Source organism: Phoca vitulina, unplaced genomic scaffold (assembly GCF_004348235.1).
Source record: "Phoca vitulina isolate PV1807 unplaced genomic scaffold, GSC_HSeal_1.0 scaffold8, whole genome shotgun sequence".
Classification (NCBI taxonomy): Eukaryota; Metazoa; Chordata; class Mammalia; order Carnivora; family Phocidae; genus Phoca; species Phoca vitulina.
The window spans coordinates 3991095-4018336 of record NW_022589711.1 but is presented as its reverse complement, the minus strand read 5'-3'; the positions used below and the strand labels follow the sequence as shown (position 1 = coordinate 4018336).

The window sequence follows — 27242 nt, the reverse complement described above, 5'->3', positions numbered from 1 at the left end:
AGTGTAACGATCTGCTTTATTTGACGAAGATGCTAGATCCTGCCTTCAGCTTTGCAAATTTAATGACCATAAAAAAATGGACCACAACTTTCTTCAACTTCTTCAAAGTTGGCATGTCTGGCAGACCAATAAATGGTAGGGGCATGAGGGCAAAGGACGTAAGTGTAAGTTTAGTTTAATTGTTTATGGGTAGGTGTGACTTCGTTCCTGTTCGCCCCACTTGCAGACATGGTAACTTGGAATAGTTCTTGAGAAGCTGTTCGATGGCAACGTGGCGGACGTGGAGCTCTGAGGCCAAAGAATCTTTTTCTTGCACCTGGTGTGTTAACTCTTCAAAAACTTCTGTAAAGATTTAAAAGGTAGTTGAATACATAAATGGGTTCAATCAGTATCTACAATGGCTTATGGACAGGAAGTGCCCATTAATATCTAGGTCTGGAAACCCCTCTAAGAGGCTTTGGAATCAGACTACCTTCATTTCTGAATTCTTGTTCCTACGCTTTTATGAGTCTCAGGCAAGTAACTTAAACTACATTTTAATTTCCTCTTATGTATAACCTCGATATTGACAGTAAGCACCTCACAGGCCTACTGTGAGGAGTAAATGAGATCATACCTGTAAAGTACTTTCCACAGAATAAGCACTTGATAAATAGAAGCTGCTATTACTATTATTATTGTTACACTGGCTGTGGAATTAGGAAGGGGTTATGTAATCCTTAATCTGTTATTAACCGAATGCGTGATCTCCGAAAGCACCTTAATGTCTCTGAAGTGTTTCCTCACCTAAATGGGAATCAAGTACTTTAAAAAAAAAAAAAAAAGGAAACAATTGGGGAATTTGAGCATTAACTGTTGTTAGTGTTAGCATACTATTTGATGATGTCAGAAGAATTACGAGCTGTTTTTCTTTTCTTTTTTTTAAGGTGTGATAATGAGGTTGTGATTACCTTAAAAAAAAGTTATGTTTTAGAGAAAACCCTGAAGTATTTGTGGACAAACAATATGTTGTCTGGAATCTGTTTCAGAATAATCCATGCTGGGGGTGGGGGTGAGGTGAAAGGAATGGGTGCAAGTAGAGATGAGAGAAAATTAGCTATGCTTTTGATAATAAGTTGAAGCTGGTGAAGATGGGTCAAGGGGTCCACTATACTATTCTCACTACTTTTGTGTTTGAAATTGTTTATAATTTAAAAAACTCCACAAAACAGGGCTAATACAACCTTGTGGAACTGTTAGGGAGTGCATGCACAGGTGCCTGGCATAATAAACTGTTAGGATGAGGTAGAGGTTCAGCTCAGAGGTAGAGGTCTCCATTTTTACTGAAACAAGAAAAACTTATTTCCTCTTGATTTCATAAAGAAGTTGTTTTCTTATTCTTTTTGCACTGGAAACTCCAAGAGGTCCTAATCCCATTTCCAAATTTAAATGCAGATAAAGCTAATAGTGTCCTGTCACAGGGGATTTTCTATATCAACATTTTCACATGCATAAAACATTGACACTGATTCTTTACCCTGTATTTCCTGTCGGAGCTTTGCTTTCAGTTGCTTTACCTCACCAAGAGTCATCGAATTCACTGAAACGTGAAAATATGTTAATTATTACCACAATAACATGGGAAAATAAACCATCTACATCACTAAAACAATATTCTATTTTTAAAAAAACACTGGCACTTATCTGTCAATATAGTATTCACCAGTATTCTAGGACTCATTCATTAACTCCTGCAGGGTAGAGGACATTTTCAAATCCTAACCGCAACCCACAGTAAGAAACATTTTACACCAGTACACCTTCCAGTACACCTCCACCTGAATCAAAAGTTTTGCCAGAGAATACTTAGTATTACATCCATTGGATTCTCTTATTTCCCTTTGTTTCAGTTTTTAAAAAGTGCTAGAAGTCACTACTCATTAAGTTGATTATACTTAAGCACTACATAGTGCATGATGCACAGTGGGAAAGACACAGAAGTACTGTGCAAATAATTTGAAAAACTGATTTGTCTACCTTGTTATGTAACCTTAGATAATTCATATGTAGAATCAAGAAGTTGTATAAAAATACACCCATAGTCCCTTTGAGCTCTAAAATCACTTGACTTAGAGTCAATTAAAATTATCTCAGCTTCTGTGAGTTTTTGCAGAAATAAATGCAAACTGAAAGGCTCACTTTTTCCAACTTTAAAATAAGTGCACACATTACCTCTGTCCTTTAGTGAAATGTCAGATTTTGGCTTTTGAAATGCCACCCCCAGTCAATCAGTGTTGTAGGGATGAGCAATGGGACAGTGTGTGTTAGCCAATGCTTGAAGACGTACTTCTAAACTATATGAACTCTGAACTTCCTTCTGTTTGTCAATTCCATTAGTTTAATAAATTTAAAATGGCAAAAGATATGATGGACTGTAGAATTCGAATGCTTTACGACATAATAAGGAGTATTTCAGAGAACTGATGGAAAATTTTTTGGGGGGGAGGAGGGGAAAGGGCAGAGGGAGAGAATCTTTTTGGGGGGGGCGGGATGGAGAGACAGACTCTTAAAGCAGGCTCCATGCCCAACATGGGCCTGACACAAGGTTCCATCTCACACCCTGAGATCATGACCTGAGCTGAAATCAAGAGTCAGATGCTTAACCAACTGCAACTTTTTCTTTTAATTTCCTCAAGACACCTCATTTTTGCTAGGGTGATCCAGTCGTTTAAATATGCTATAAAAATCTATAATTCTACAGCCAAATTCTTGACATATCACATATATAAAAAATGTAAAAAAACCAAAGCCAACAAAACTGCAATCTTTACCTTTCTCCCCATTTTACTTACATTCCTCTCTGCTGTAACGTGGATGCTGGACCCGGACATTAGCCTCTGGATTAGAGATTATCTCTTCTTTTTTCTGTGGCTGGTTGTGACTGTGAGGCCACAATACACTATTGTGGCATAAAGTGGCACCTGAATCTTGCAACATAGCAAGCCCAAAGTCTGTATTTCCCCTCTGCTCCAATATTCTTTGTGAACAGTTCGAGAGACCGCCTGTACTTCCATCTATCCACTTTGCAGAATACTTTGGTACCTGGGAGTCAAACTGTGGCAGTAACTTTTTATCTGGCTTATGCCTGAAATTTAACAAGTGATGCTGGGGATTTTTAGAACATTCGGAATCAGAATCCAGATCCTTATTTTGTGCATACTGTACAATCCAGTTTATCTTCTTACTCAAAATGGTTTTAACTTCTTCATAAGTACTTTTTGAAAGTTTTGATCGAGGACAATCCTGGTTTGCAATCAAATGGTATTTTTCAAAGCAGTCTTTATGGCCCCTTAACGATTTGGTGTGCAAGAGATTCGATTTTGGTACTCCTATAGGAAAAAAAAAAGAAACAGAAGACTTAAACTGTTTTTTTTTAAAGTTGCAGTAAGAGTATACAAAAATCTTAGTAAAATGCGGATGTCAGTCTGTGGTGGTTTGTAAATTAGAGGAAAAATGCTAAAGAATATTGGTGTTAATAATATTAAAATATAGTCTAATAATTTCTGCTTTAATTGAACTATATATTCAGTAAAACTAAGTTCTTATAAATAATAAAGGCCTTTCCAAGGACGTTGGTCCAGAGGCATGTTATTGCATACAATTTTAAAAAAGTACTACCAAACCAGCAATTTACATTTACAAAATGTTGGCCTTTACAGTATAGTGATTTCTTCACTAATCCTCCTGAAGTACACACTTGCAAAAATTTCTATTATAAGGCTCAATAAGAGAAATGCTTGACAATTTTTTTTCCCAATAAATACATAGTCAATCATGTTCTTAAATTATTAGTTATGTTTCACTGGGGAAAGATACACCAGAATCAGAAAAATACACATTAATAATAGCCTCAAAAAGTCAATGAACTGGTTAGATTTATTTTATTAAGAAAATGAAAGCATCTAACATGTTTTCACATTTCTGTTTTAGCTTCCTAAAACTTTATCAAGATAATTTTATCTTCTAGAAGAAACACATTACACACAATTATTTTTCATACAGCAGTAAATTCAATCCGCTAAGATACAATAACCAGTATAATTCTTTAACTCACAAATGTTTATTATATACCACAAGTAGCAGAAATATTCTTATTTCACTTTTCTATCTCCCAACTTTTTTTTTTTTAAAGATTTATTTTATTTATTTTAGAGAGTACGTGAGCGTGGAGAGGGGCAGTGGGAGAGGGACAGGCAGACTCTACGCTGTGCGCAGAGCCCAACACAGGGCTCGATCTCATGACCCTGAGATCACGACCTGAGCCAAAATCAAGAGTCGGATGCCCAAATGACTGAGTCACCCAGGCGCCCCTCTATCTCCCAAGTTTTAAGCAGAGCTTAAGTATGTCATTTCAATTGTTTTTTTTAAAATACAGATTATAGAACACATTTTCAAAAACACAATACATTTCTTAATACAGAATACATTCATACATTTTCATAAATTCAAGCTGTATTATTAAAGTCAAACAGCAGTGCTTTTATACTGAAGGTGAATAAGGGATGGGGAGCTGAAAATTAATGCCTGCCAGAATTAACCAGTGTAAATCTGCTTAGCTTTGAAAACAGGGTAAGTGGAGAGCCACTCAGGTGCTAGGTTAAAAAAAAATTAGCTGACTCCTCAGAAAAAATTATATTCTGCATTCATCCTTTGTTTTAAAAATTGAAGCTGTTAACAATTTTATTAACCAAACTCCAAATCTGGGCCTAATAGTAAGATAATGAAGTATTTGCACTTTAATGGTATTAAATCAGGTATAAAAGTGCTTGTATTAATTTGTTCTAAAACGATGTAACATCAGCCAACAGTGGGACCTGCTGAGTTTGCCAAAACCAGTGCTAAATGGGCTATCGGTTCCTTCCTAAGTAAGCTATGTGAGTACACCTCCTGAGCAGTGATAATGTAATAAGCATATGGGAACAGCTGCTCTCCTGAGGTAAACTCACAATATCTCAGCCTTATGTCTTCCACTGAGCACTAAAACTGAACTTAAACTGACTTTCATACACATTCTATTTATGCCTTTGCTACTTGTACTGCAGTTGTGTGTGTGTGTGTGTGTGTGTGTGTGTGTGTGTATGTTTTTTACCAGTTATTGTCTGATTAGGTCAAATTCTGAGCAAAATTAAGGTACTTGAAGTGCAAACTCTCAAAGCTCTACTTGATGACATAGTGTGCGTAAATTAACACAAAAGGAAGTTTACAAATCTTATTAGAATAAAAACATTAAAGTTTTATTATATATGTTTTAGACCAGAGGTAAGATAAAAAGTAGCTAGTACAAATTACAGACCAAAGAAATAGCTCCAATCTGCTGTCTGATTCTAATACTACTGCTCTGGATAAACAGGTAGGCAGAGAGAACTTGAATTTGCTTATTTTACTAACTGGAAGATCTGTTAAAGAGCTGCCTTACTCCGCAGCCTCCCTTCGGTCTCACTGCCAACATATGGCCGCAGCCAATCCCTGAAACAGTCAACGGTCTCGTTAGCCCACTGCCACAGCTCTAATCCATGGAGCAATGATTTAGTTGAATCTAATAAACGTAGTAAATTTTAAGTTTCTCCTCTGTCTATATGAAAGAAGTTCTTTGGAATATAAAAAAGGGTTCTAAATTATGCTAGAGAAATTACTTTTTTGCTGTTAATTTTGTGGGCTTTGGTATTTATTTAGAAACTTCAAAAACTGTATTGATAAAAAATAAAAAATTATACAAAACGATGAATTTTGTGCTATACCCAGAGCTCCAACAGCAGGTCAACAGATGTCTATTTGAAGAATAACGTGGGCTTTTTGAAGTTAAAGATTTTTCTTATCCAATGTTCCTTCATAGTAATTTGTGAAATATAACTTTTCTTTCTTCAAAAATAATTTTTCTTTTAATTTTTACTTAAATCCCCCAATGAATGCTAGGAACCCAGATAAGAACATGATTACATGCATATAGATAATCTTTTGAGATAAACAGCACAGCAGAGAACTACAATATTCAATTTGCTGTGCAAATACATAAATGTAACATAAATGTCAGATTCTTTGAGACACTCAGAGGAGAAAAAGTCACCTATAAAAGACATGAAAAAAAGTGGCTCTTCAAACAAACCCTGCCTCAGCGAAATGCCTCTTCCTCCACTCTCAGTACCCAAACCCCAAACCCGCTTCTCCTCCTGAGTCTGGCACCACCAGGTGCTCAAGGAAGAAACCTAGGGGTCCTCCTTGACAACTCCTCCCCTTACCCATCCCAAATGTTTTGCTGTCCATTTTAAAAATTTTTTTCTGCCATAAAATCTAGCAGTACAGTATCCCAAATCCTGCTTCACCCTTGGATCACCGCCCCCCCCAACACTGTCGGGTCACTCCCATCTCCTATCTAGTTCTTACTCTGAGAAGCTTCTTTTAACCAATATACCCGGGTTAGTTGATCAGACCAGACTTCACAAGTGCCTCTTCACTGGTCTTTATCTCCGACCGTAAGTTCTGTGAGAAGGGGACCGTTATCTGTTTTACATGCATCCTTGGCATCATGCCTGGCACATGGTGAGTACTCAAGAAAAAGTTGTTAAACGAATAAAGGAAAACCTTAAATTATATTAAAAAAAAAACAACCCTAACAAAACTTATTACCAATTATCATTCAAGGTCTACTACAATGAACTTTTGCCCATCCTAGGCAAGGGAGCCAGGCTGTGCAGTTTTGCCAGGGTACTCAGAGGTTAATGAAAGAAAGCCATCTTCCAGTGAAGTTACTCCTGCATTTAGTTTAATGGGCCATTAGTCTGAAGAACTCATGAGTGGCACGGATATAGAGATGGCAATCTTGTGGCATCATTCAATCTGCCAGGCAAAATCATGAACTTCTCCTCAGTTGTATAATTTTAATAGAATTTACATGCAGTGAATATGTAAGAAGGCTATTTTACGCAAACTGTAGCTCATTAATACCTTTAATTTCTTTAAGCTAACAATTTGAAACTTCACTGAGTTTTAAGGTTCAATTTGAAAATGTTTGTTTTATAAACGTGGTTTAAAATATCCCACGCAGTAGCAGAGGAAACAAAAAATTCAAAAAGGATAATACACTGACTAGTTCACATATCTGAACAAATTACTTTTTAGTCTGGCAAAGAATGTTGAGTAGCCCACTTAATTTGTATCCGCAATATACGTGCCATTTTATAAACTCTTGAAGCGATTTTGTTTTCTTCCACTTCATCAGTTTGAATTATTATAAGAGAAACAACCATTGCTATTATCAGAGATCCCAGTGAGTTTCCCTACTGACTTCAATTTTAATTGCACTTACAAGTATAAACAGCTCTGAGCACTAATTTGTTTCCTCAGCAGCTTTTGAACGAGAATGAATCTAAATGTAATTAAATGAGTTGATATTTTTGAGGAGCTGAGTTATAAGGAGTTTCCAAACCAGGTCAACAAAAATTGCATTACAACTTCCTTACTAATAAAGAAGGTGAAGGCCAATGTAATTGACATCCTAACTATTATGAAAACTTCTTTAAAACATACTTCAAAAATGTCCTTGTAAATTTTTTTTGTGATGAGGTCATTATTATTAGAGAACTAAGACTTTAATTGGCAACCATAATTGCTTTTATTAAAGTACTAGTTTCTTCTGGATAGAGGCCATTTAGAAATTTATATAGGCAGTATATTTCTATATGAACAGTGGTATTTTAAAAAGTTAAGCTGTTCCTATTCAATAGTTTTCTTTCTTTTTTATCTTTTCCCACTTTCATCTCTGATTCTGTTATACCATTCTCACATACTTTGAAAAACTTCCCACTAATCCATCTGGCATGCTATCCCCATTTCTATTCTTTAAGTCCCTCTTTAAGATCAATTTACTTTTAAGAAAACTTGGTTAAACCCACAGAAGAGCAAAAACCACTCAAATATAGATTTTTTTTTTTGTCTACCTACCACAGTGGCCCTTTTAAAGTAAGGATTACTTCCATGCTTATATTTAATCTGCCTTTTGTAGTAACATTTTTTTTTTTTCCTAATAAGATGATACTCTAAATGGCACTACAAAATGGGCACAAAACCCAAAGGCTTAACAACTCCTATTACATGTCCCATCATCCTTGGATTTTACCCCCAGCCTCTTGAAGACCTTATTTGTGATTTGGTGGGAATGATGTAAGCTAAGCAATCTTTTCTTAATGGTCCACCAGCTGGTCCCGTCAAATAGCACGCTTCTCAGCCGACTACACTGATGCTACATGGCTTTATGCTTCACACATTCTTGAATCCTATCATCTGGCTGCCTTATGCGTGCTTACTCTCTGTCAATTAGACTTCATTTTGAATTTGATTATTTCATTTCCCAATCAAAGAAGTGGCTTCCCATAATTTGATGCTCCCCAGGCAGGGCACGTCTAATACAACCTGTAGTTGGATGTAAAGCTGTAATACACAGCAGTAGCAGACTAGACAGCCCTAAGAGAGCGTCCACGAGTTACTTCAAACATAAAACAGTTACTTCAAACATAAAACAGAGAACTGGCAGTACTGGTTTTCCAAACTGTGGGTTTGCGTGTTCTTTCTTAATATTTAAATAAGGCAAGAAAATGTAGTTATGAATTTAAGTTCCAGGCTGTTAACATGCTGTGAAGAAATTTTAAACATATTGCCTTCAAATATGACCAACATTTGTGCAACGATTCATGCAGTACTGCTTCAAAATCTTTTATATGGAGGCTCACATTTTGCCCAGTTTAAAGAATTTTCCGAGAGTTCAGGTGTTTTTCTTTATTTGATGATCTTCTCTTGGTTGCTAAGAGAGGGAGGACAAGTACCTGCACGTTTATGTGCTGTGCATCTGAAGAAGTAATCCTGAGCTTATGTGTTCATGGTAAAAACGGGAGGGGAGCTAAACTTTTTGTTGTCCTAAGAAAGACTAAAGGGATTAAGAGGTTACTTCTTTGTGAGGCATTTCTGACCAAAGGAAGAGAGGAAAAGCTCTATCAGCAGAGGTAGCACACCCACAACCATACTGCAGACAAGTTTTGTTTAGCCTATAAGTGTTTGAAAAGAAAAAAAAAAAAATCCACTTATAATTTGGTTTCTCTTAAAAACCAAATCAGAAGATCTGGCAGCAACCGGCTAGTCATGAGAAGCAGCTACATCTGAAAAGAGGACAAGTGCTCTTTAATTTAAAACCATTCTTATCATTTCCTTCATGAGTGTGTAGGGCACCTGTGACCTAGCAAGCTGTGCAGCCGTGTTGGTTAGCGACACCTGTCACCCATCAAGACTATGCAGTGATACAAGGTCTGAACTGCTTTGGTATAAAAACTGCTTGTTCCGATGATGCTTTTCTTTTTTTTTTTCCCCTGTGATGCTTTGACACCAAACTCGACCAGGCTATTCTCCATCTGATGAGCTAGCAGGAGCAGCCAAGCTAGGATTCAAGAAGAGTTATTACTACTCTATCTACTGCCCATCACAGCCACTCAACAGTGGAGGAAGCTCAGATCGTCTATTGTGTCATGGGACTAAAGGTAGGAAATCAGACCAAAGGCCAAGGATAGACAGCTGGAGCACCTGCCTCCTCTCCCACCCACAACAGGCTGGGCTTCTATTTTTCTTGGTTGTCCTGTGCCTTAGTGAGCACTGTGGTTATAACAGTGTCCTATTCCCCCCCACCCCATGCCTTTAGCTAACTGAGGAGTCACTTAAGAGTGTGTCCTATTCAAGTACCAAACATACTGTTTAAAAGTAATAGGTAATTGCTTATCTCTGCATTCAGCAGATGGAACTGCTGGCAGCCACAATAAGCCAATATACAGATGGGTTCAGCAACTTGCTTTTCCACATTTTGAGAATCACTGCCCTAAAGAAAGATATGCCAACAGGTGGTCTTTAGACAGCAGAATGCAGCTTAGAGATGTTTATTCCATTCTAAAGTTTTTATGTGTGCTAAGAGAAGGATTAAGCAGTTAAACAGCTTAATCCAGTAAATGAATTATAAGGGAAAATTTTAGTGAGCAAGAGTTCAGAGAGATAATGTTCAAAGATAAACTGCAATCTCCAATAACCAAGGAACTGAGGTCTGGTATTGAAAGGAGATATATAAACTGCAAATGACTTGTTAAAAAGAGAACCGCTCAGTGAATTTTACTTTTTCATTTTAACAGTTGGAACACTGGGGAAACACACCTACATAACAACTGTTTATTACTAACCATACAAAAAATAACAATCCACACTCAATTCTATTCCCTAATTTAGCTACCTGTTTTTTAACTAGCAAGGTCCAACAGAACTTTCTGTGATGATGGACAGGTTCTTTATCTGTGCTATCCAACACGGTAGCCACCAGCCACCTGTAGCCATTAAGCATTTGAATGTAGCTGATATGACCAAGGAACTAAAGTTTTAACCTTATCTAATTTTAATTAAGTTTAATGACCACATTGTGGTCAGGCTACCAAATTGGACAGGGGCAGTTTGTCCAGAGGTAATTAAGCAAAAGGGTACTTAGAATGAGAACATGGATGGAAGCTACCCATGTTCTTACTGATGATTTCATATGGGATACTAAGCTCACAGCAGCATACAATACAAAAAGCTAAATCTGTTTTTCTAATACATTAAAATATGTCAAATTTAGACTATAATTTTTAAGTGGCACGAAGTTGTACTATAAAAAGTTTTAAGTCAATAATCCAACTGACCCAAGTAAACCTCTACTTGTTCCATTTTCTCCAAAAGAGCTTTAACTGAGCGTACTGATGTTTATCCTAAAATTGTTTTTGTACACGAAGCTGTCATAAAAGACTCCTAAAAAGCTACACAAATTTACTGTAGTATGATTGAGTTACCAGTTTTAAATATCTACTTATATGTGACACAAAGAGACACTAATTTGCAGAAAAAAACCCAAAACCCCCAACTTTCCTAAAAATAAAGTTAAAAAGATACATGTTACTTAAACAAAAGAAAGACTGAAAAAAACCACCTTTAGAGTAACACCAGATGAATGGGGACAAATCATTATGACAAAGTAAAATTACAGGTTCAAAAGTCAGAAATGTGATAGGTGTATGAATTCTTTGCCCTTTATTTATCTCATGAAACCCCGTCTGCCTGGTTAAGGTTCTGAATGATTTATTTTCTTACAAATAAGAAAAACAAAATGAAAAGCTGCCCCACAGCTATTTTAAAACCTCAGTTTTGCATTTCAAACTTCTGCATGTATTTGAATCACAGTTCCTGAAATTCTAGTTGACTATTCCTTAAATAAATGCTAAATGGCACCATCTAGTAGAGATATATTAGCTAGTGAATTTGAAAGCATGCATAATTCACTTACTGCTATAGGTAGTAAATGGTAAAAGTTCAGGCTGATGGGAAACAATCATTACAATTCACTAACCATTTGATAAGAAAAACTAAAGCTAAAAAAAAGCAGTAATAATTGATGAATCATACTGCAAAATGCTAAAATAAAAAAATATTGTGACTATGTGTTAAAATTGCATTATAGTAATTCTAGAGTAGAAAGAACTAAACAAAGGGGTTGGAGAACTGACGTACAATAAAATTTTCCCATCATGAAACAAATAGTTTTTTTTTTTTTAATTGGAAGATTACATGGTATTAATTCAGCAGTAATGGAAGCCATTAAAACAAATGATAGGACTGCAAATTGGGACATGCCTCTGATCTAAAAGTCTACCCCTGGGAATTTAAGCTACAACGGAATGGGGATTTAATCAGACATGCATAAAAGATGTACATATAAAGATGTTTTAGTACTGGTATATTGCAAGGAAGCTAAACATTCATCAATGGGATAGTGGCTAAATAAATTAGGGTACAATGGGATGCAACCTTAAAGAAAAAGTGGTAGAATTTTACCTAACATGAAAAAGATGTTCCTAATATAGTAAATGAAAAGACTGATTATTAGTTGGTACATACAGTTTGATTTCATTTTTTAAACACAATTTACTATACATGTGTGCGTGCACATACACATACATAATCTACTGCAGAAAATAATTTAGAAGAACATACCAAAAGTATCAAGAAATTGATGGTAGATAGGTAGGTGGGACTATGAATCTTAATATATATATATATTTTTTAAGGATTTTATTTATTTATTTGACAGAGAGAGACACAGTGAGAGAGGGAACACAAGCAGGGGGAGAGGGAGAAGCAGGCTTCCTGCAGAGCAGGGAGCCGGATGCGGGGCTCGATCCCAGGATTCTGGGATCATGACCTGAGCCGAAGGCAGATGTAACTACTGAGCCACCCAGGCGCCCCTGAATCTTAATATTCTTACTGCTTTCTGTATTTTGATTTTTCTGTAACAGGCATAATTTGCTTTTTCAATGAAAAACATTTAAAAAATGCTTGTGAAGAAATACATCTTGGTTTGGGAAAGAACACAGCATTCCTTGGTCCAAGACAAATTATGCTTTAAGTATTGTACTGTATGTTCCAATGGACTAAGTGAAACAAACAATAAAGACTGAGATACTGAAATGGTAAAAGGCACACATGCCTAAAATTCTCAAGTTTTACCAAGACTGTGAGAATTTTCTTAGACTAACAATGTATGGAGCAAGGAAAAATATTTACCTTCAAATGAAAGCAGTTCTCCTGCCCCAAAGAAAATCATAATCACATTATAGTTTTATCTGGCAATCCTCGGTGAAGACCCAAAGATCCAAAGGAAGTAAGGGAAAAAGACACAAGTGAACACAGTTTTATATTGTTGATAAAAAACAAACTGTGGTGAAAGGATTTTCTGAGCAGCTGCTACATGAGGGAAATGATGAAAGCTAGAGCAGAAAAACCTACTGAAATCAAATCACAGAAAGGTAAACTCAGGGGCGCCATGGTGGCTCAGTAGGTTAAGCATCCGACTCTTGATTTTGGCTCAGGTATCTCAGGGTCGTGAGATTGAGCCGCACCAATGGGCTCCGTGCTGGGCGTGAAGCCTACTTAAGATTTTCTCTCTCCCTCTGGCTCCCCGAAGGTAAACTTGGAATAAATTCAAGCCTCCTCAATGTACATCAAACATTAAATGGAGAAGCTGTTCAATATACAAACCAATTGCAGGAATCTTTTCAGTATTTCATCTTTTGAGATGAAATGCAAACAAAATCTTTCTATATTCGAATTTAAATACTAACATTCACATCACATACTATATTTACCACAGGGCTTCTATATTCATTATCTGTGTGATCCTCACAGCTGCCCCATGAACACAGGCAACGATGTTATTTATCATCACCTCTATTTAAATGTACTCCCAAAAGTTGAGCTGTTGCATACCAGGAGAACGGAGAAGTAAATGGTGTTTAGAGCAGAGGAAACCTAGACAAACCAAGACATGGAGGTGAGAAAGAAAGGGAGGGAACCGGAGTGAGAAGGACAGAGATGGAGGGGGCACCCCTTTGGAAGACTAATGGAAGATGAAAGTGGCAGATGAACACATTTTAAATGTCATGCTAGGGAGCTAATAACTTAACCTGAAGAAAATGGCAAGGAGTCAGTGGACAGTTAGTTCTATGACAATGAATGACAGGAAGAGAGCTGTACTTTAAAGACCTTTCTTGATACTGAGGGAGAACTGGGGGTGTAGGGCAGTGAGGGGGATAAAGGGATTGAATCTATGAAATGGATTAAGTGGTCTTGAGGAAATATTGATAAGGAGGGAAAAGGGCCTGGACAAAAGTACAGCAGCGGGAATGAAAAGTAGGGAACAAGTGGGAGAGAATCAATAGGACTCAGGGACAGACTGCAAAGAGAGGGTGGGTGGAAGGCGTCGGGTAGCAGATAGGACCAGCTAACTCATAGGCCAATTCGCCTTTGTATATCAGAAAATTATCCCTGCCAGGGCGTACAGCTTGAACAGCAGAGCCTAGGTAAGATTTCTGCTCTACACATCCCTGCACCTACACAACTCTACATGTAAAGTCCTGAAGAACCTGGAACCGTTCATTCACTAATGGTGCTTTTTCAAAGTTTGCTCCTGAGAACCATCTGCTGAAGAATTAGCTGGGATTCTTGTTCACATGCAAATTTCTAGACTCAACTCTAGACATATTGAACCAAAATCTCTGCATAAGAAGCTCAGAGTTTCATGTGAACAAAAGATGAATGAAATATAAATTGCATGTGTATATGGAAGTAGAGATAACATTTAGTTCAAGAAACTTGAATTCAAGACATGTATAGAATATCTAACTGGAGGGGTCTAGCAAGCAGGTGAATATACAGGTCTGGCACTTAGAAGAAAGATTTGGTTTGGCCTGGCACTGTGTCTATGGTAAAGTACAGAGGTATGGTTGAAGACACTGCGGTGAAAGAAACAGAAGAGTGCAATATGAGAAGGCAAGGACAGAATTCAATGAAAACACTAGTATTTCAGGGACCTGTAACAGGCAATGAACCTGGAAAGACAGAAACCTGGATAGAAATAAGAAGACATGTATTTTATCATGGAACCCAGGGAGTCAACCATTTCAAGGAAGTGGGAAATATTAAATGTCAGATTTTGAAAATGGTGACCAATTATAGGGGCGCTGAAGAGTAAGATGGGAGGACAGACAGAGGAGACCATGAATGAACACTACTGTTTCAAGAACTATGGTTTAAAGGAAAGAGTGTTTTTGCTTGATTTTTCCTTTTAAATATGGGAGACATGAGCATTTCTGCCATTCTAATCACCTTTTGGTCAATGTGGCAGGATACAGAGATGATAACTGTAGGCAGATAAGATGATGAGTAAGCATAAGTTAAAACAAATTGAGGAGAGGGTAAATAAATGAATTAAGAAGAGTGGGTGGTAGAAAAGACAGTCCGTAAAAAGCATGAAATTTTTCTATATCCAGTCTTAACTGGATTAATTAAGATCTTAATTTCTTTCTCAAGACACTTATGGCTGGTATTTATCAGACACAGTTAATAAATACACTGGTAACCTAAAACTGAGTTTTCTGGAGAACTTTCTGATACAGTATGTAGGAATTATATTTTATTTATATTGTATTTATTCTACTTTGTAGTAGAAATATAGCCAAAATGTTGCTTGACATTGAATTGAAAATTGATGATATCCTGAAAATAATCTGAGGAGCCAAAGTAACAAAGTCAAGATTATAAAGGATACTTTAAAAATAACAAACAGAAATGTTCTCAGGGCAAATATTAACAGAGTTAATGAGGAAGTAGAAAGAACACAAAAACTTTAAAATTTTTTACACTGTCCCCAATACTTAAAGATCGTTACGTACTTTATGTTAATTTTGAAATACTCCCCAATGCCACTAAAATTCCTCAACATATGGGCTGTTTTCAAATCAGACTAGCAATTTTTGTTCCTTAAATTCATTGTAGGTATTATTCCACCAGTTATTCTAAGTTTTAGATATTAATAATGTCATTTAAGTATATTTGTAGAACACTGTAGACATTGGAAGGTGCTTTTACTGTCTATTAAATTTAATCTCCACGTTATTACATAGGAAATGAACAATAAGTGTGAATTTTAAGATAATACAGGGAAAAATATATTGGTGACTGAATTTATACTTCATAAAGGCAAATAATCCCGTATCCTCTTCTAACATACTATGTAATTCATTTATTCTATTGTCTTTTATCTCTTCTCAAGTAAATTTTGCAATGGTGGGGATTTATGTTTGTTTTGTTCAATGTCTTATCCTCAGCTACTAGAATTTCTGGCAGTTGCTTAATTTTTACTGAATAACTGGGCTTAAAAAAAATTGCTAGGGACCCAATGACATAGCTTTAATTATGAGATTTAGATTTTAATGGGTACACAGAAATCATTATTCTGCCTTTCTGGTATACAACTGAAGACAGTAAGGGCAAAAAGCTACCAGAAATCGGAGCACCTGGGTGGCTCAGTCATTAAGCGTCTGCCTTCGACTCGGGTCATGGTCCTGGGATCAGGCCCCGCATCGGGCTTCCCTGCTTGGCGGGAAGCCTGCTTCTCCCTCTCCCACTCCCCCTGCTTGTATTCCCTCTCTCGCTGTGTTTCCCTCTGTCAAATAAATAAATAAAATCTTAAAAAAAAAAAAAAAGCTACCAGAAACAGATACACTAGTTTAAAATTATTTGTAAATAAACAATGTTCCCTTATCACAAACTATAAATCCAAGGCTGTGTTTAATGGGTTTATTCCCCTTATCAAAATTCTAACAGATGGTGTGCCAAATTGTATTAGCATAATTTAAATCCACTCTAACTAGAACTATAGTTAATACCACATTTTGACAATTTTTCAGTGTTAGCCACTTTGGTTTCAATCACTTACACATTTTTCATATATTACTATATTTGAAATTCACACTTAATGTTAATTTCCTATATGATGTGGATATTAAATTTAAGGTGCTGTAAAAGCACCTTCCAATTTCCAAAATGCTATACAAATATAAAGATATGTTGTCTTCATATTAGATTCAGTAATAAACACTGGAAAATTTTAAGTTTTATTAGAACATCAACAGAGGTGCAATATTTCTACATATGTCCTAAATATTTCTAAAATGTTCTACTGATGTAGTTAAGTTCAATGCTCATTATCTTCTAAACTCAAACTTTCTAGAAAACTCACCTCAAACTACTCTTTCTCTCTTTCTCAAAGCACCCCAGGCATTTATTGGGGCCGATGAGCAAAAGGAACACGGTGTGCAATTCCAGGAATGGTGCTAACATTTTCACTTGTGTTTGCACTGATTGCCTCCACTTACTCAAAACCCTATTTCCTCTTGAGAGAAAGACTGATCAGGCTATGTTAGCCTCCCATTACCTGGATGGTTGGGAGGATAGAGAACAGCGTTAGAACCATTACCTCATTACAAGCTGACACCTGCATGATTCTGTAGCAAATGTCAGTCTACTCTCACCTAGCTTATCCTTTCTGGGCAGGAATGGCAAGACAGTCCCATGTGTGTGTCCCTTCTCCCTCATCATTACCAGTCCAACTTAAGAGTTCTAAAAACTGTATTTTCTTGACAGATTGTTGAGATTACAATCTATATGGAGACTGCATCATTCCACTCTCTTAGGTCATCAGAAATGTACAATTTCAGATATTCCGCTGAACATGCATTAATTAAATATGGGTAGAAATAATTTTTTAAAAATTACATCTCTCTTGAGACCCAGATTTTGTTCCTTGCCTCAATATTCACATTTGTATAATTCATCTCTAACTTTGCCTAAAAGTTACTTAATATCTCCTAAATTTTAATAGTTCATGTAGTTTTCTTTGGAGGCAGAAATGATTTAGGCACTTGGTTTTTTAGAATCAGAGGCCTTGGGTCTGGACTTGTAAGCTGTGCAGTTTTGGACTAGTTACCTAGACTCTCTGCTCACTTTCCTTATTAATCAAATTGCGATAACACAGTACTTTACAGTTATATTAAGAAATAAAACAATGCGAGGCGCCTGGGTGGCTCAGTTGTTAAGGGTCTGCCTTCGGCTCAGGTCATGATCCCAGAATCCTGGGATCGAGCCCCACTGCTCGGTGGGAAGCCTGCTGGGTGGGAAGCCTGCTTCTCTCTCTCCCACTCCCCCTGCTTGTGTTCCCTCTCTCGCTGTCTCTCTGTCAAAATAAATAAATCTTAAAAAAAAAAAAAAAAAAACAATGCATGTAAGGTGCATAATACTTGACAAACAATACCTATAATTTAGATAAGTCTCTTATCTAAAAATGTAAATGCCTTAAGTATTTACTGACAGTTGAACTAGCTTCTCCCAACTTGAGAGTGGTATTTCACTTCTTCCAGAGAACAGAGAAACCTACTTTTGTCTTCTTTCTTCACAGGCCAATATTACTTTGCATGGAACAGAAAAATTACCCTTTTATTTCTGGGTAGCTGATTTCTCTTTATCAACTTCCCAGGAACAGTTTTAAATTATTTTAATCACAAAACTTGTATCCCTTTACTGAGAATAATTTTGACCTACATATTAAAGATTTTCAATCTAGACTTATTTCCGTATCTCGTAAAACATTTTTCATCTTTGTCCACAATGGGATGAAATAACTATGAAGTTGAACCAGAATGCCATTTTTAAATATTCTAACAAATCCTTTTTATAAAAATAATTATATAATTATAAAATCATGATGCTATTACTAAGATATTCTGGGTTGTATATTCTGCTTCCTTGTTTTCAACTTTAAATTACTGATTTAAGGAATATGTTTTTATCACTGATTTAAAAAGGACTCAGGATCATCAAATGCCTTGGGGTCATCATTATGAGCACAAATCACTCTGTTGGGGTGTCCAGAATAAGAGAAATGCAATGAATAAAATGAATCTAGAAACACCCTTTCTAAACATAGCCCTGTTAAAAGTTCTTGCTCTGTGTTTGGAGAAAAGTACTGTTTTTTATCCTCCTGACTGAAAAGGAACCAATTATCAGTTAGTATTATTGGCTACATTTTATTTTTTTGAATATGATACAAAGTTCTATTAGTAAGATTCATAAAACCTCTAGTAGACTCCAGAAAGATCTCATGAAATTCTGTAAAAGGGCAGAAAAACAGCAGAAAAGTTTCATTGTGAGGAAGTTTAAAGGAAAGGACATGTAAAGAAAAGTAGTACTCTTGTCTCCTTTAGATTGATTCACTCATCAGTCAAATATTTATTCATTACTCCTTGCCAGTCCTTGTGCTACTACTGATTATATACTAGCAAATAAAAGAGACTCTAAAAGGAATCCATGCCCTTACGGAATTAAAAATGGGGGGAGGGAAGCACATCCAACAAACACGCAAGCAAATAACTGCAGTAAACTATTTTAACAAGTACCATGAAGAAAAGGGTGCTGTGGGGAAAGGAACATTAGGAGAGGAGTGGGGCGGGGGGGGGGGGGGGGGGGGGGGGGGGGGGGGGGGGGGGGGGGGGGGAAGGGGCAGTGAAAGGCAGGGAAGGCTGCTTTGAGAAGTAACTTTTTAAGAATTAAGATACAGGTGGTTCTCTCTGTGGAGCTACCTTGCATGTATTTTAGCTAGGCATATAAGTCTATACCTTCTCCACACCTGACCTCCAACCCTGGTATTTTTAGTTAAAGGGATGGAGGGGGAATTCGCTTATTTATTCACTCTCATTCTGAAAAGAGATATGGAGAGGGTAGGAATAATAGCTTTGATCTGGACATGTAATTTGAAGTACTTATGCATTATAAAAGTAAAGATGTCTAAAAATTAGTTGCATATATTGATGTGTAGCTTGGAGGGTGGGGAGATGGGAAGGAGGCAGGAGTTAATTTGCTAGTTTTCATTATATAAAAGGTCATGAAAGCCCAAAGAGTGAGGATAAAAAGGCTAGGACAGAGTATGCTAACAGTAAAAAACCAGAAAAACAAAAACCTATAAAGATTATCAGGACTAATCAGAAACATTAGGAAAACAACTGAGTGAATGGCATCATTATACAAGTGCTGGTCTATAATTTAAGCACTTAAAATATGACAAAGGTCAAACAGAGAAAAGTTCATTTCCCACAGTGGTACAACAACTCTGACATGAGAGACCTGATCTGAATCCCTTCTGTGCCGTTTACTATCAAGGTGACTTTAAGGCAACTTTACTTGACCTCAGGGCCTTCATTCCACCACATATAAATGAACTACTACCACTTATCTCTTAGTCCTGATGGGAGAGCTCTGTTAGCTATAATAAATGCTTGATTCTGCTTAAAAATCAGTGGCAAATGAGGGTTTCCCACCTGCCTCGTCATTTCTACAGGCATTTTAGCTATACACTGTGTCATAAATGGGAGAAAATAAGTATTAATCTTTCCCTATTTAAAACTTAGATGGGCATATACCTCTAGCTGAATTGACAGAATAATAATACCCATAAGTAACTTGCCCAAGTTCTCTCAGTTAGTAAATGGGAATTTGAATCTCGACAGTCTGGCTCCGGTATGTCTGCCCAACCGGGAGTTTCTGGACCTCTGGAGCACAGTATCACTACACTTCGGTTACTCTGCAGCCCCATCCTGAGCATCAAGAACAAACAGATCTGAGCTCCACTGCTTATTCTGCCAAGTACTCTTCTTGGAACAAACGGCAACAACTGGAGTTTGGCCTTCTGAAATAGATTCTGGCACAGTAATTTCAAGATTAAGAAATACAAATATGAAACTGCTTTTATTGGTTACATTTGAGAACCAGTATGACACAGAAACTTAGGGATCTTGCTAAGAAAAGCCAACTAGTATGTGGTAGGGTCAAGATGCAAGGCCAGGTCTGAGTCCAGGGCGCACATGCTTCATCAGCAGAGCAAAAGTGGAGCAGTGACAGATGTGTCCAGCTGTAGAAAAGCAATCTTCCTTGTAAAGGTATGAGGAAGGCGGAACTACCACGTTAGTCTGTCATGAACAGAGTCAGGGAGAAAGTAGGAAGAGTTTTTCCAAGATTATAATCTCTAACTTGCTTCATCACACAAGTTTCTAACAGAGTAAAATATTGGGGGGGAGGGTTTCTCTTTAAGAGCAATAGCATTAATCATTACATGTTATATACTGAGACAGGTCAGAAACTTGAAAATTCTTACAGCTGTCTGGCAACAAGTCCACATGTGATCTGGCTGCATGTCCATCCTCAGAATATAAACCTTCATTCTGCTAAAATCCCTTCTAGTTCTAACTCCAGGATTAGAAGAATCATTAGAGCATTACTTGTTGGTATTAGCTGGAGCTGAAATAGTTTTTCCTCAACGTGGAATAACCTTTAATTACTAGAAAGGCCTCTCTGTGGCTGATTTTGCTTGTTGCCTACTCAATATCCTTTGTCCCTTTCTTTGAAAAACACTGATTTTATTTGGAGCAGCTTCTCTTCAAGGGCAATGAAATGTGTAAGAAACTATTAGGTGGAAATTCAGGAAAAACTCCTTTTTAGATGCAGGAGATTACTAACAGATGAACTTGAAGACGGTTACGTATGTGGTAAGGAAGGTGGAACAGAAAAACAGAAGCAGCTTGAGACCTTCTGATCATGGAGCTACCATACCAACTCCAGATTCAACTTCTTTTTATATGGGAGATATAAAATACCCATTCTATTTTATTTCACCATTATTATCCTCTTATATACAGCCAGATCTCATTCTTAATGGATATATCTTCCCAACCAAAATTTGGGTACAATCTAAGTTTTAAATTCATCCTAGACTTTAGATTTAGAAAACTTAACAAAGTTAAAAGGGAGGGAAAGTTGGGAGTAACTAAAAAGAAGCCACCATGACAGGGATAAGACTGTGGAACCTGGCTCCTCAAAGATGGGTTACCAGTTAAGTCCCAAGTCTTCACTAGATGTTGTTAGCCTAGATTCAATTATTTTTTAAAAAATATCCTAGAATTTAAACTTATCACCAGTCAAACCCACTTTCCACTTCCATCCCTCCCTATTTCTGTCCATATAATGAGGTTTAACTGTTACTGCCATTTAAAAAGTATTCAAGTTTATTTAAAGTGTCACAGGTACTTTAAAGGCATCAAAAAGGCAGGTAAGAAAAAAAAAATTAACCTTGTGTCTGTATTTCTAAGTATATCAAAGATAACTAAGTTAAAGTTCAAAAGTTACATTAAGTTTTATATTTTAAAGTGCTCTCTTAGTTAATACAAATGTATGATGTTTGCAATCATGTGAAACAACAGAAAGAGGCTAATGCCAGATTCAGTTAGCTGTATATACAGTTTCCCTATCACAAGGGGTGGGTCATTTTACTTAAGTGGGAAGATGCTAGTATGTCAGGAGCAGGACAGTGGAAGAGCTATTGACAGACTCTGAATAGTAAGTAACCAGTCTTGACATCCAAACCGAATCAGGACTTAATATTGAGATTCAAACTGCTCCCTGACTACTAACCACGTGAACAGTGTTTTGGTCAAAGACACAGAATCAAGGAAGAACGAGATTAAAAGTAAGCACTGGGTTCACCAGTGCTTTAACCAAGAGAAAAGACCGATAGATTTTTCTTGCTAGGAAGATTACCAAGGATCTGAATTTAGATTGGCTTCTAGAAAAGTTCCTAGAAAGTTCAACAAATTAGGGGGAGAAAGAAGACCGAGATGCACTAGTAAGCATTAGTGATGCTTACTAATCAACCATCAAGTTAGACTAAAACCTTGCTTGGCATAAGAGGAACTGATACAGTCTTAGAAAAAAAAATTATTTTCACAGAAAAGAAAGGAAGTCAATTATTAGAGGAAGGTAGGGATGCTCTAAGAATTATTTGCACAGTGTTTTGGCACAAAATGAAACAGATAGTATAAAGTAACAGATCAGAGTCCTGGATCTTTGTCCCCTCTAGTTTCATTTCTGACTCTGACCTTTTACAACTGAGTTTCATTACTGGCTCTTGATTGCCCTGGGCTAACTTCCTCCCAGCCTCAATAGCTTAGGGAAAGGTAGTAATTTCATCACTAACTGTAGAGATTTTAGCATAATGAACTACGATGCATATTAGAGTATCTGATCATACATGCACAAAAAAGTTTATAGTGTTTTAGGGCCATGGATATAGGCCACGAGTATTAGTAAGTTTATGCATCTGTGTTCTAATCCATAAGCAAATTATTCTAATGGTGAATTATAGGTACGAAGAAAAGTCAATCTTATGAGCATTTCAAAAGAGTTGAATTCTCAAAGTACACTTCTTAGGTCCTTGAATTATACAAGGAAGTATACAAAATGTAGGTACTATTTCCTTTTAATTACCAAAAAGTCACAGAAAAAAGGCAATTTAGAGCCATGCTCAGAATATGAAATCTGACAAGATTTAACTGTCTTTTGTTATTTTTCTTCTTTTATTTTCATTTTATAAATATATGCATGCACACAGCTTTTAAACAAGAGGCCATTTGGTTAGACCAGTTTTGATTTGACCTAATGAGCAATCCCAAAGACATATAAAATATTTTTGTTTACTACAAATGTGTGGAGTCAAAATTAGGTAAACTGTTATTATTCCTTAAGAAAATTTTTAACTGGTCTCTTAGCAGAGAAAACAGAATGCTTCAGAGCAAATTTAGCTAGCCAGGTAAGATCAACATTACCATACTACAAAAAGTTATACGAAACTAGTAAAGTTAAATGTTATGTTTTACAAGTTTTTCTTACATTCTAACATTCATTGACTTGCATTGTGCTAACAGCTTTGTAGCTTAAAGTGTTTTAAACCTTAAAACACTTTAACAGATTTACTGACATAGACAAGAATATACCTTGTTATTTTTCAGGTATGTGATTACTTTATTATCACCTTTTTTTTTCATTGACTTTTAAAAACCTGTATACTGATATGAAAACCAAAATTCTGCAGAATTCAGAGTTTTCTCCTATAATAATCTTATGACATTAAGTTAAAATGGTTATAATAGACTATTCAACCATCAAGTTAGACTAAAACCTTGCTTGGCATAAGAGGAAGACTGTATCAGTAAATATAAAAATCTGTATATTTGGGAGAACTCATATCAAATAAATTGAGATAAAAAAGTTTAATTCTAAAATAATTTTTCCTCATGAAGGTTTAATTCACATTTTAAAATATAAAATCCTGAGTGTATGTAGAGTACAAAATGAAACAGTTCTAATTCAAATTGAGAATGGTCTTTTAAATTAAACATAACTATTATTTCAACAACATATGACTTATATATTAAGATAGATACTATTAGGGGGCGGGGGCGCCTGGGTGGTTCAGTCCGTTAAGTGTATGCCTTTAGCTCAGGTCATGATCTCATGGTCCTGGGATGGAGCCCTGTATCGCCCTACACTGGGCTCCCTGCTCAGCAGGGAGTCTGCCTCTCCCACTGCCCCTCCCCCACTGTTCATGCTCTCTCTCAAATAGAATCTTAAAAATAAAATAAAATAAAATAAATATGTTATCACAGGGCACCTGGGTGGCTTAGTTGGTTAAGTGTCAGACTCGATTTTGGCTCGGATCATGATCTCATGGTCCTGAAACAGAGCCCATGCTTAGTGAGGAGTCAGCTTGAGATTCTCTCTCCCTCTTCCTCTGCTTCTCCCGCCCTCCACCCCCCCATGCTCTCAGAATACATGCTCTCTCTCTAAAATAAATAAATCTTTTAAAGAAAAAGATATTATCAGAAATGAAACATTTACAAAAGTGGTACCTGAGGAGTATTTGTATATTCTCTATATAATGACAAAAAAACAGTTAGAAGGCTTATTTTAAAAAGGCAAGAAAAGCAATTTATGGAAGTTTAGGTTTCTGTGGAAAAAGTCCATCACAGCACGATCCCCACTAATGATGATTTAGTAGGAAGCACTGGTTAGGAAAAGTTGGCTGACCGAGTAGCAAGGATAGCTAATTAGGATTCAGGAAAATGGGTTTCTAATATTAGCCCTATCAACTAAAATAACTACTGACAATAGGTCAACGGTATTAAGATCATATATACTGGAAACAATCACCAGGCTTCAAACACTAGCATGTCAATTACTGCTGTGTGACTTCGAAGTGCACTTCTTAGGTCTCAAAGGTTAGGTTCCATTACCTTTAAAATGGATAACAGAAGCCATGCCAGAGCTATTCTGAGTTAACTAGGGTAACTCATGTAAGGTGCTTAGTACAGAGTCTGGCCCTAACAACAGGACGCCATCACCACTAGAGCAACCTTGAACGGTCCTATTTGGCCCTCAGTTTCCTTCAATGTAAAATACAGGTTTGAGCTGGATCATTTCTAATGCCTTTGCCCAGCCAAAATTAAAATCTACAATGTAGGCGCATGAGTGCCTCAGTTGTTAAGCATCTGCCTTCGGCTCAGGTCATGATCCCAGGGTCCTGGGACAGAGCCCTGCATCAGGCAACCTCCTCAACAGGAAGGCTGCTTCTCCCTCTCCCACTTCCCCTGCCTGTGTTCCCTCTCTCATTGTGTCTCTGTCAAGTAAATAAATAAAATCTTAAAAAAAAAAAAAAAAATCTACAATGTAAAAGAATACATATAGGGCCAACTCTTATTTTCAAAGAACATATATTTAGATCTTTCACTGTAGTATTATTAAGGACATGGTAATTCAGATGCTATACAAGAACCATATTTTTAAGTGAGTCCTTTTAAATTAGTTATAATGACTACACTTATTAAAGACAAAGTTATAGGTATTCTATTTACCCCCAAGAAATCCAAGATCTTCCATCAATTATCATGTTCAGCAACTGTAATTCTTCCAGAGTAAAATGGCAAAACTATCATAACCAATATGATCTTAAATGAATATCATATAATTATACTTTTTTATTTTAAGAATATTAAGATTCTTTTTAGTTTGAGTAAAATATTTTTTAAAACTCAGGGTCCATAACATCAAGATTAAAGAAAAAAACACATCCTTCATGTTTCTTGAGGGCAAACTATTAATGTCTATACACACATTAACTGTATACCAATCCAAACAAATAGTACATGATAACATTTTTTTTTAATATTTGGAGAACTCTTTTTCATATGCTTTCAGACTATTAAGAAATGTAAAAAACCTTTTTAATTTTTAAAAACTATTGAAAGTGTGTATGATTACTGAAAAGAGGTTATCTAAAAATTTAAGTTTTTTCAGATAAGACAGCACTAGGGAAAAGTTCTAGCTCACCTCAGTCAGGTACCAGCATGGAAGGCCAAAAGAATTAAATTACATTTGCCCATCAACTAAAGAACAAAAGCATACACACAGATCTATTAAACTTGACAACTTAATAAAGTCTCAAGCCAGAAAACATGTTTACTAACCAATACTCATACTTTGTTTTTTATATTAGCAAAAATGGGGTTAGTACTGTGGGAGTTTAAAAAAAAAAAAAAAAAGGTAAAGATTTAAGTTCACAGCTGTGAGAACTTCAGCTTCAGTTTCCATAAATCCTTATCTTTAACAGATCTTCACACATCATACTTGGCACAATTTCCAGTCATTCAAGAAATTTTATTTTACCTTATAACCAGTTCAGCAAAAGTAAAGTTCATGCCATAAAATCAATCTATACTGTGTCCTTACCCTCAATATTTAGCTCAAAACAAATGTGGCAGAAGGAGAGTGTTTCTTTGTCTGTTCCCAGTTTACAAACACTGCAAATGTTGTCATCGTTCAAATCAATGTTTACAAACTGCTCCTCTTCGTTCATAGTGCCCCTGTTAAGAAACAGAAAGGGAAAGTTATGCAATTTCAAGAACCTGACAGTATGGTAATATTAGGAACTTCTACGAGAAGGATGCTCTTTATCTAATGCAAGACTCATCAAACAAGCATCGCCATACTTGTGCTTCAGTATCCCTCTTACTGTGTAATGACACAAAGCTAGTCAAACTTAAAGCCTTGTCATAGGTGTCACTATGCCTAAATGCCTTTTTCTGATCCCGTATTTCATTCGGTTGAGGAGGGGATCTGAAGGAAAGCAGTTTACGGGGGTTCTGCTCTGCCCCATCCCCGGCCCAGGCACAGAGAGCTGAGTAGCGCTGCCGGGGGCGTCTTTCAACCTACTTAACGCTGTAAATACAGGAAAAACGACCTGTTCGGGACACTGCTTTGCTAACTTCATTGTGGGAACCCTGAGATGCGTTTCGCTAACTCGACGTAGCGAGTTATCTTCCTATCGGAGATCCGCGGCAGGAAAATACACGTGGAAGCGCGAACACCCGAGGACGTCCCGGCAGCGTCTAAAGCACCCGCACGGAAGGCCGGGCAGAGGCTCCACCGTGCGGGTCCGGCACGGTCGGAGCCGGGGTGTCCAAGCCGGGCCGGGAGGTGCCTTGGGGTCCCCTCGCCCCGGACTTCCTCCAGCCCAGGAAGAAGGCGTCCGAGGGCCAAGGCAGCCCGTCAGCCCGGGACTCAGCGCCTTGGGGAGCCAGGCCCCCACTCCACATCCGGCGTTGGGGGCGCGCGCCCACCGCGCAGGATGCCGCGGACCGGGAGTCCGTCTCTCCGTCCGTCGGGGCACCCCGCGCGGGACAGTGCGAAGGGCCGCGGGGCTCGGAGCGCGAAGGCGGCGGGACCGCGGGACAGCGGGGCCGAGGCGCGGGCCGGTCGGGGACCCGGGCGCGAGGTCTTTACCGTCGGCTCCGCGCGCCGCAGAAGCAGTTCCGCGCGGCTCGGGCTCCTCCACTATTGTTTCCGGCCGCAGCGGAGGCGGCGGCGGCAGAGGCGGCAGC

The 27242-nt window shown here is 37.3% G+C and overlaps 1 protein-coding gene across 2 annotated transcripts; it reads right to left on the bottom strand.

Annotated features, from left to right (window-relative positions):
* CUNH21orf91 (chromosome unknown C21orf91 homolog) lies at window positions 1-27242 on the bottom strand. 2 transcript variants are annotated; one of them, XM_032406284.1, is made up of 5 exons: window positions 27145-27242; window positions 26092-26225; window positions 2832-3368; window positions 1517-1579; window positions 1-342 (listed from the first exon to the last, which is right to left on the bottom strand). In XM_032406284.1, exons 2-5 carry the CDS (start codon window positions 26216-26218, stop codon window positions 176-178), a joined length of 894 nt encoding a protein of 297 aa, XP_032262175.1. In that variant the 5' UTR covers window positions 26219-26225; window positions 27145-27242; the 3' UTR covers window positions 1-175. The 2 variants fall into 2 exon arrangements, with proteins under 2 accessions (XP_032262175.1, XP_032262176.1); XM_032406285.1 differs by lacking the exon at window positions 1517-1579 and having other exon boundaries at window positions 264-342.

Bases quoted from the DNA above. Each gene is read 5' to 3' on its own strand.
- CUNH21orf91 (XM_032406284.1), bottom strand. From the start codon at position 26,218: ATGAACGAAGAGGAGCAGTTTGTAAACATTGATTTGAACGATGACAAC. The intron at 1,580-2,831 runs GTAAGTAAAATG...TTCACGTTTCAG, and splicing joins ACGTTACAGCAGAGAGGAAT to TGAATTCGATGACTCTTGGT. The intron at 343-1,516 runs GTAAAGAATCAG...AAATCTTTACAG, and splicing joins GCTCCGACAGGAAATACAGG to AAGTTTTTGAAGAGTTAACA.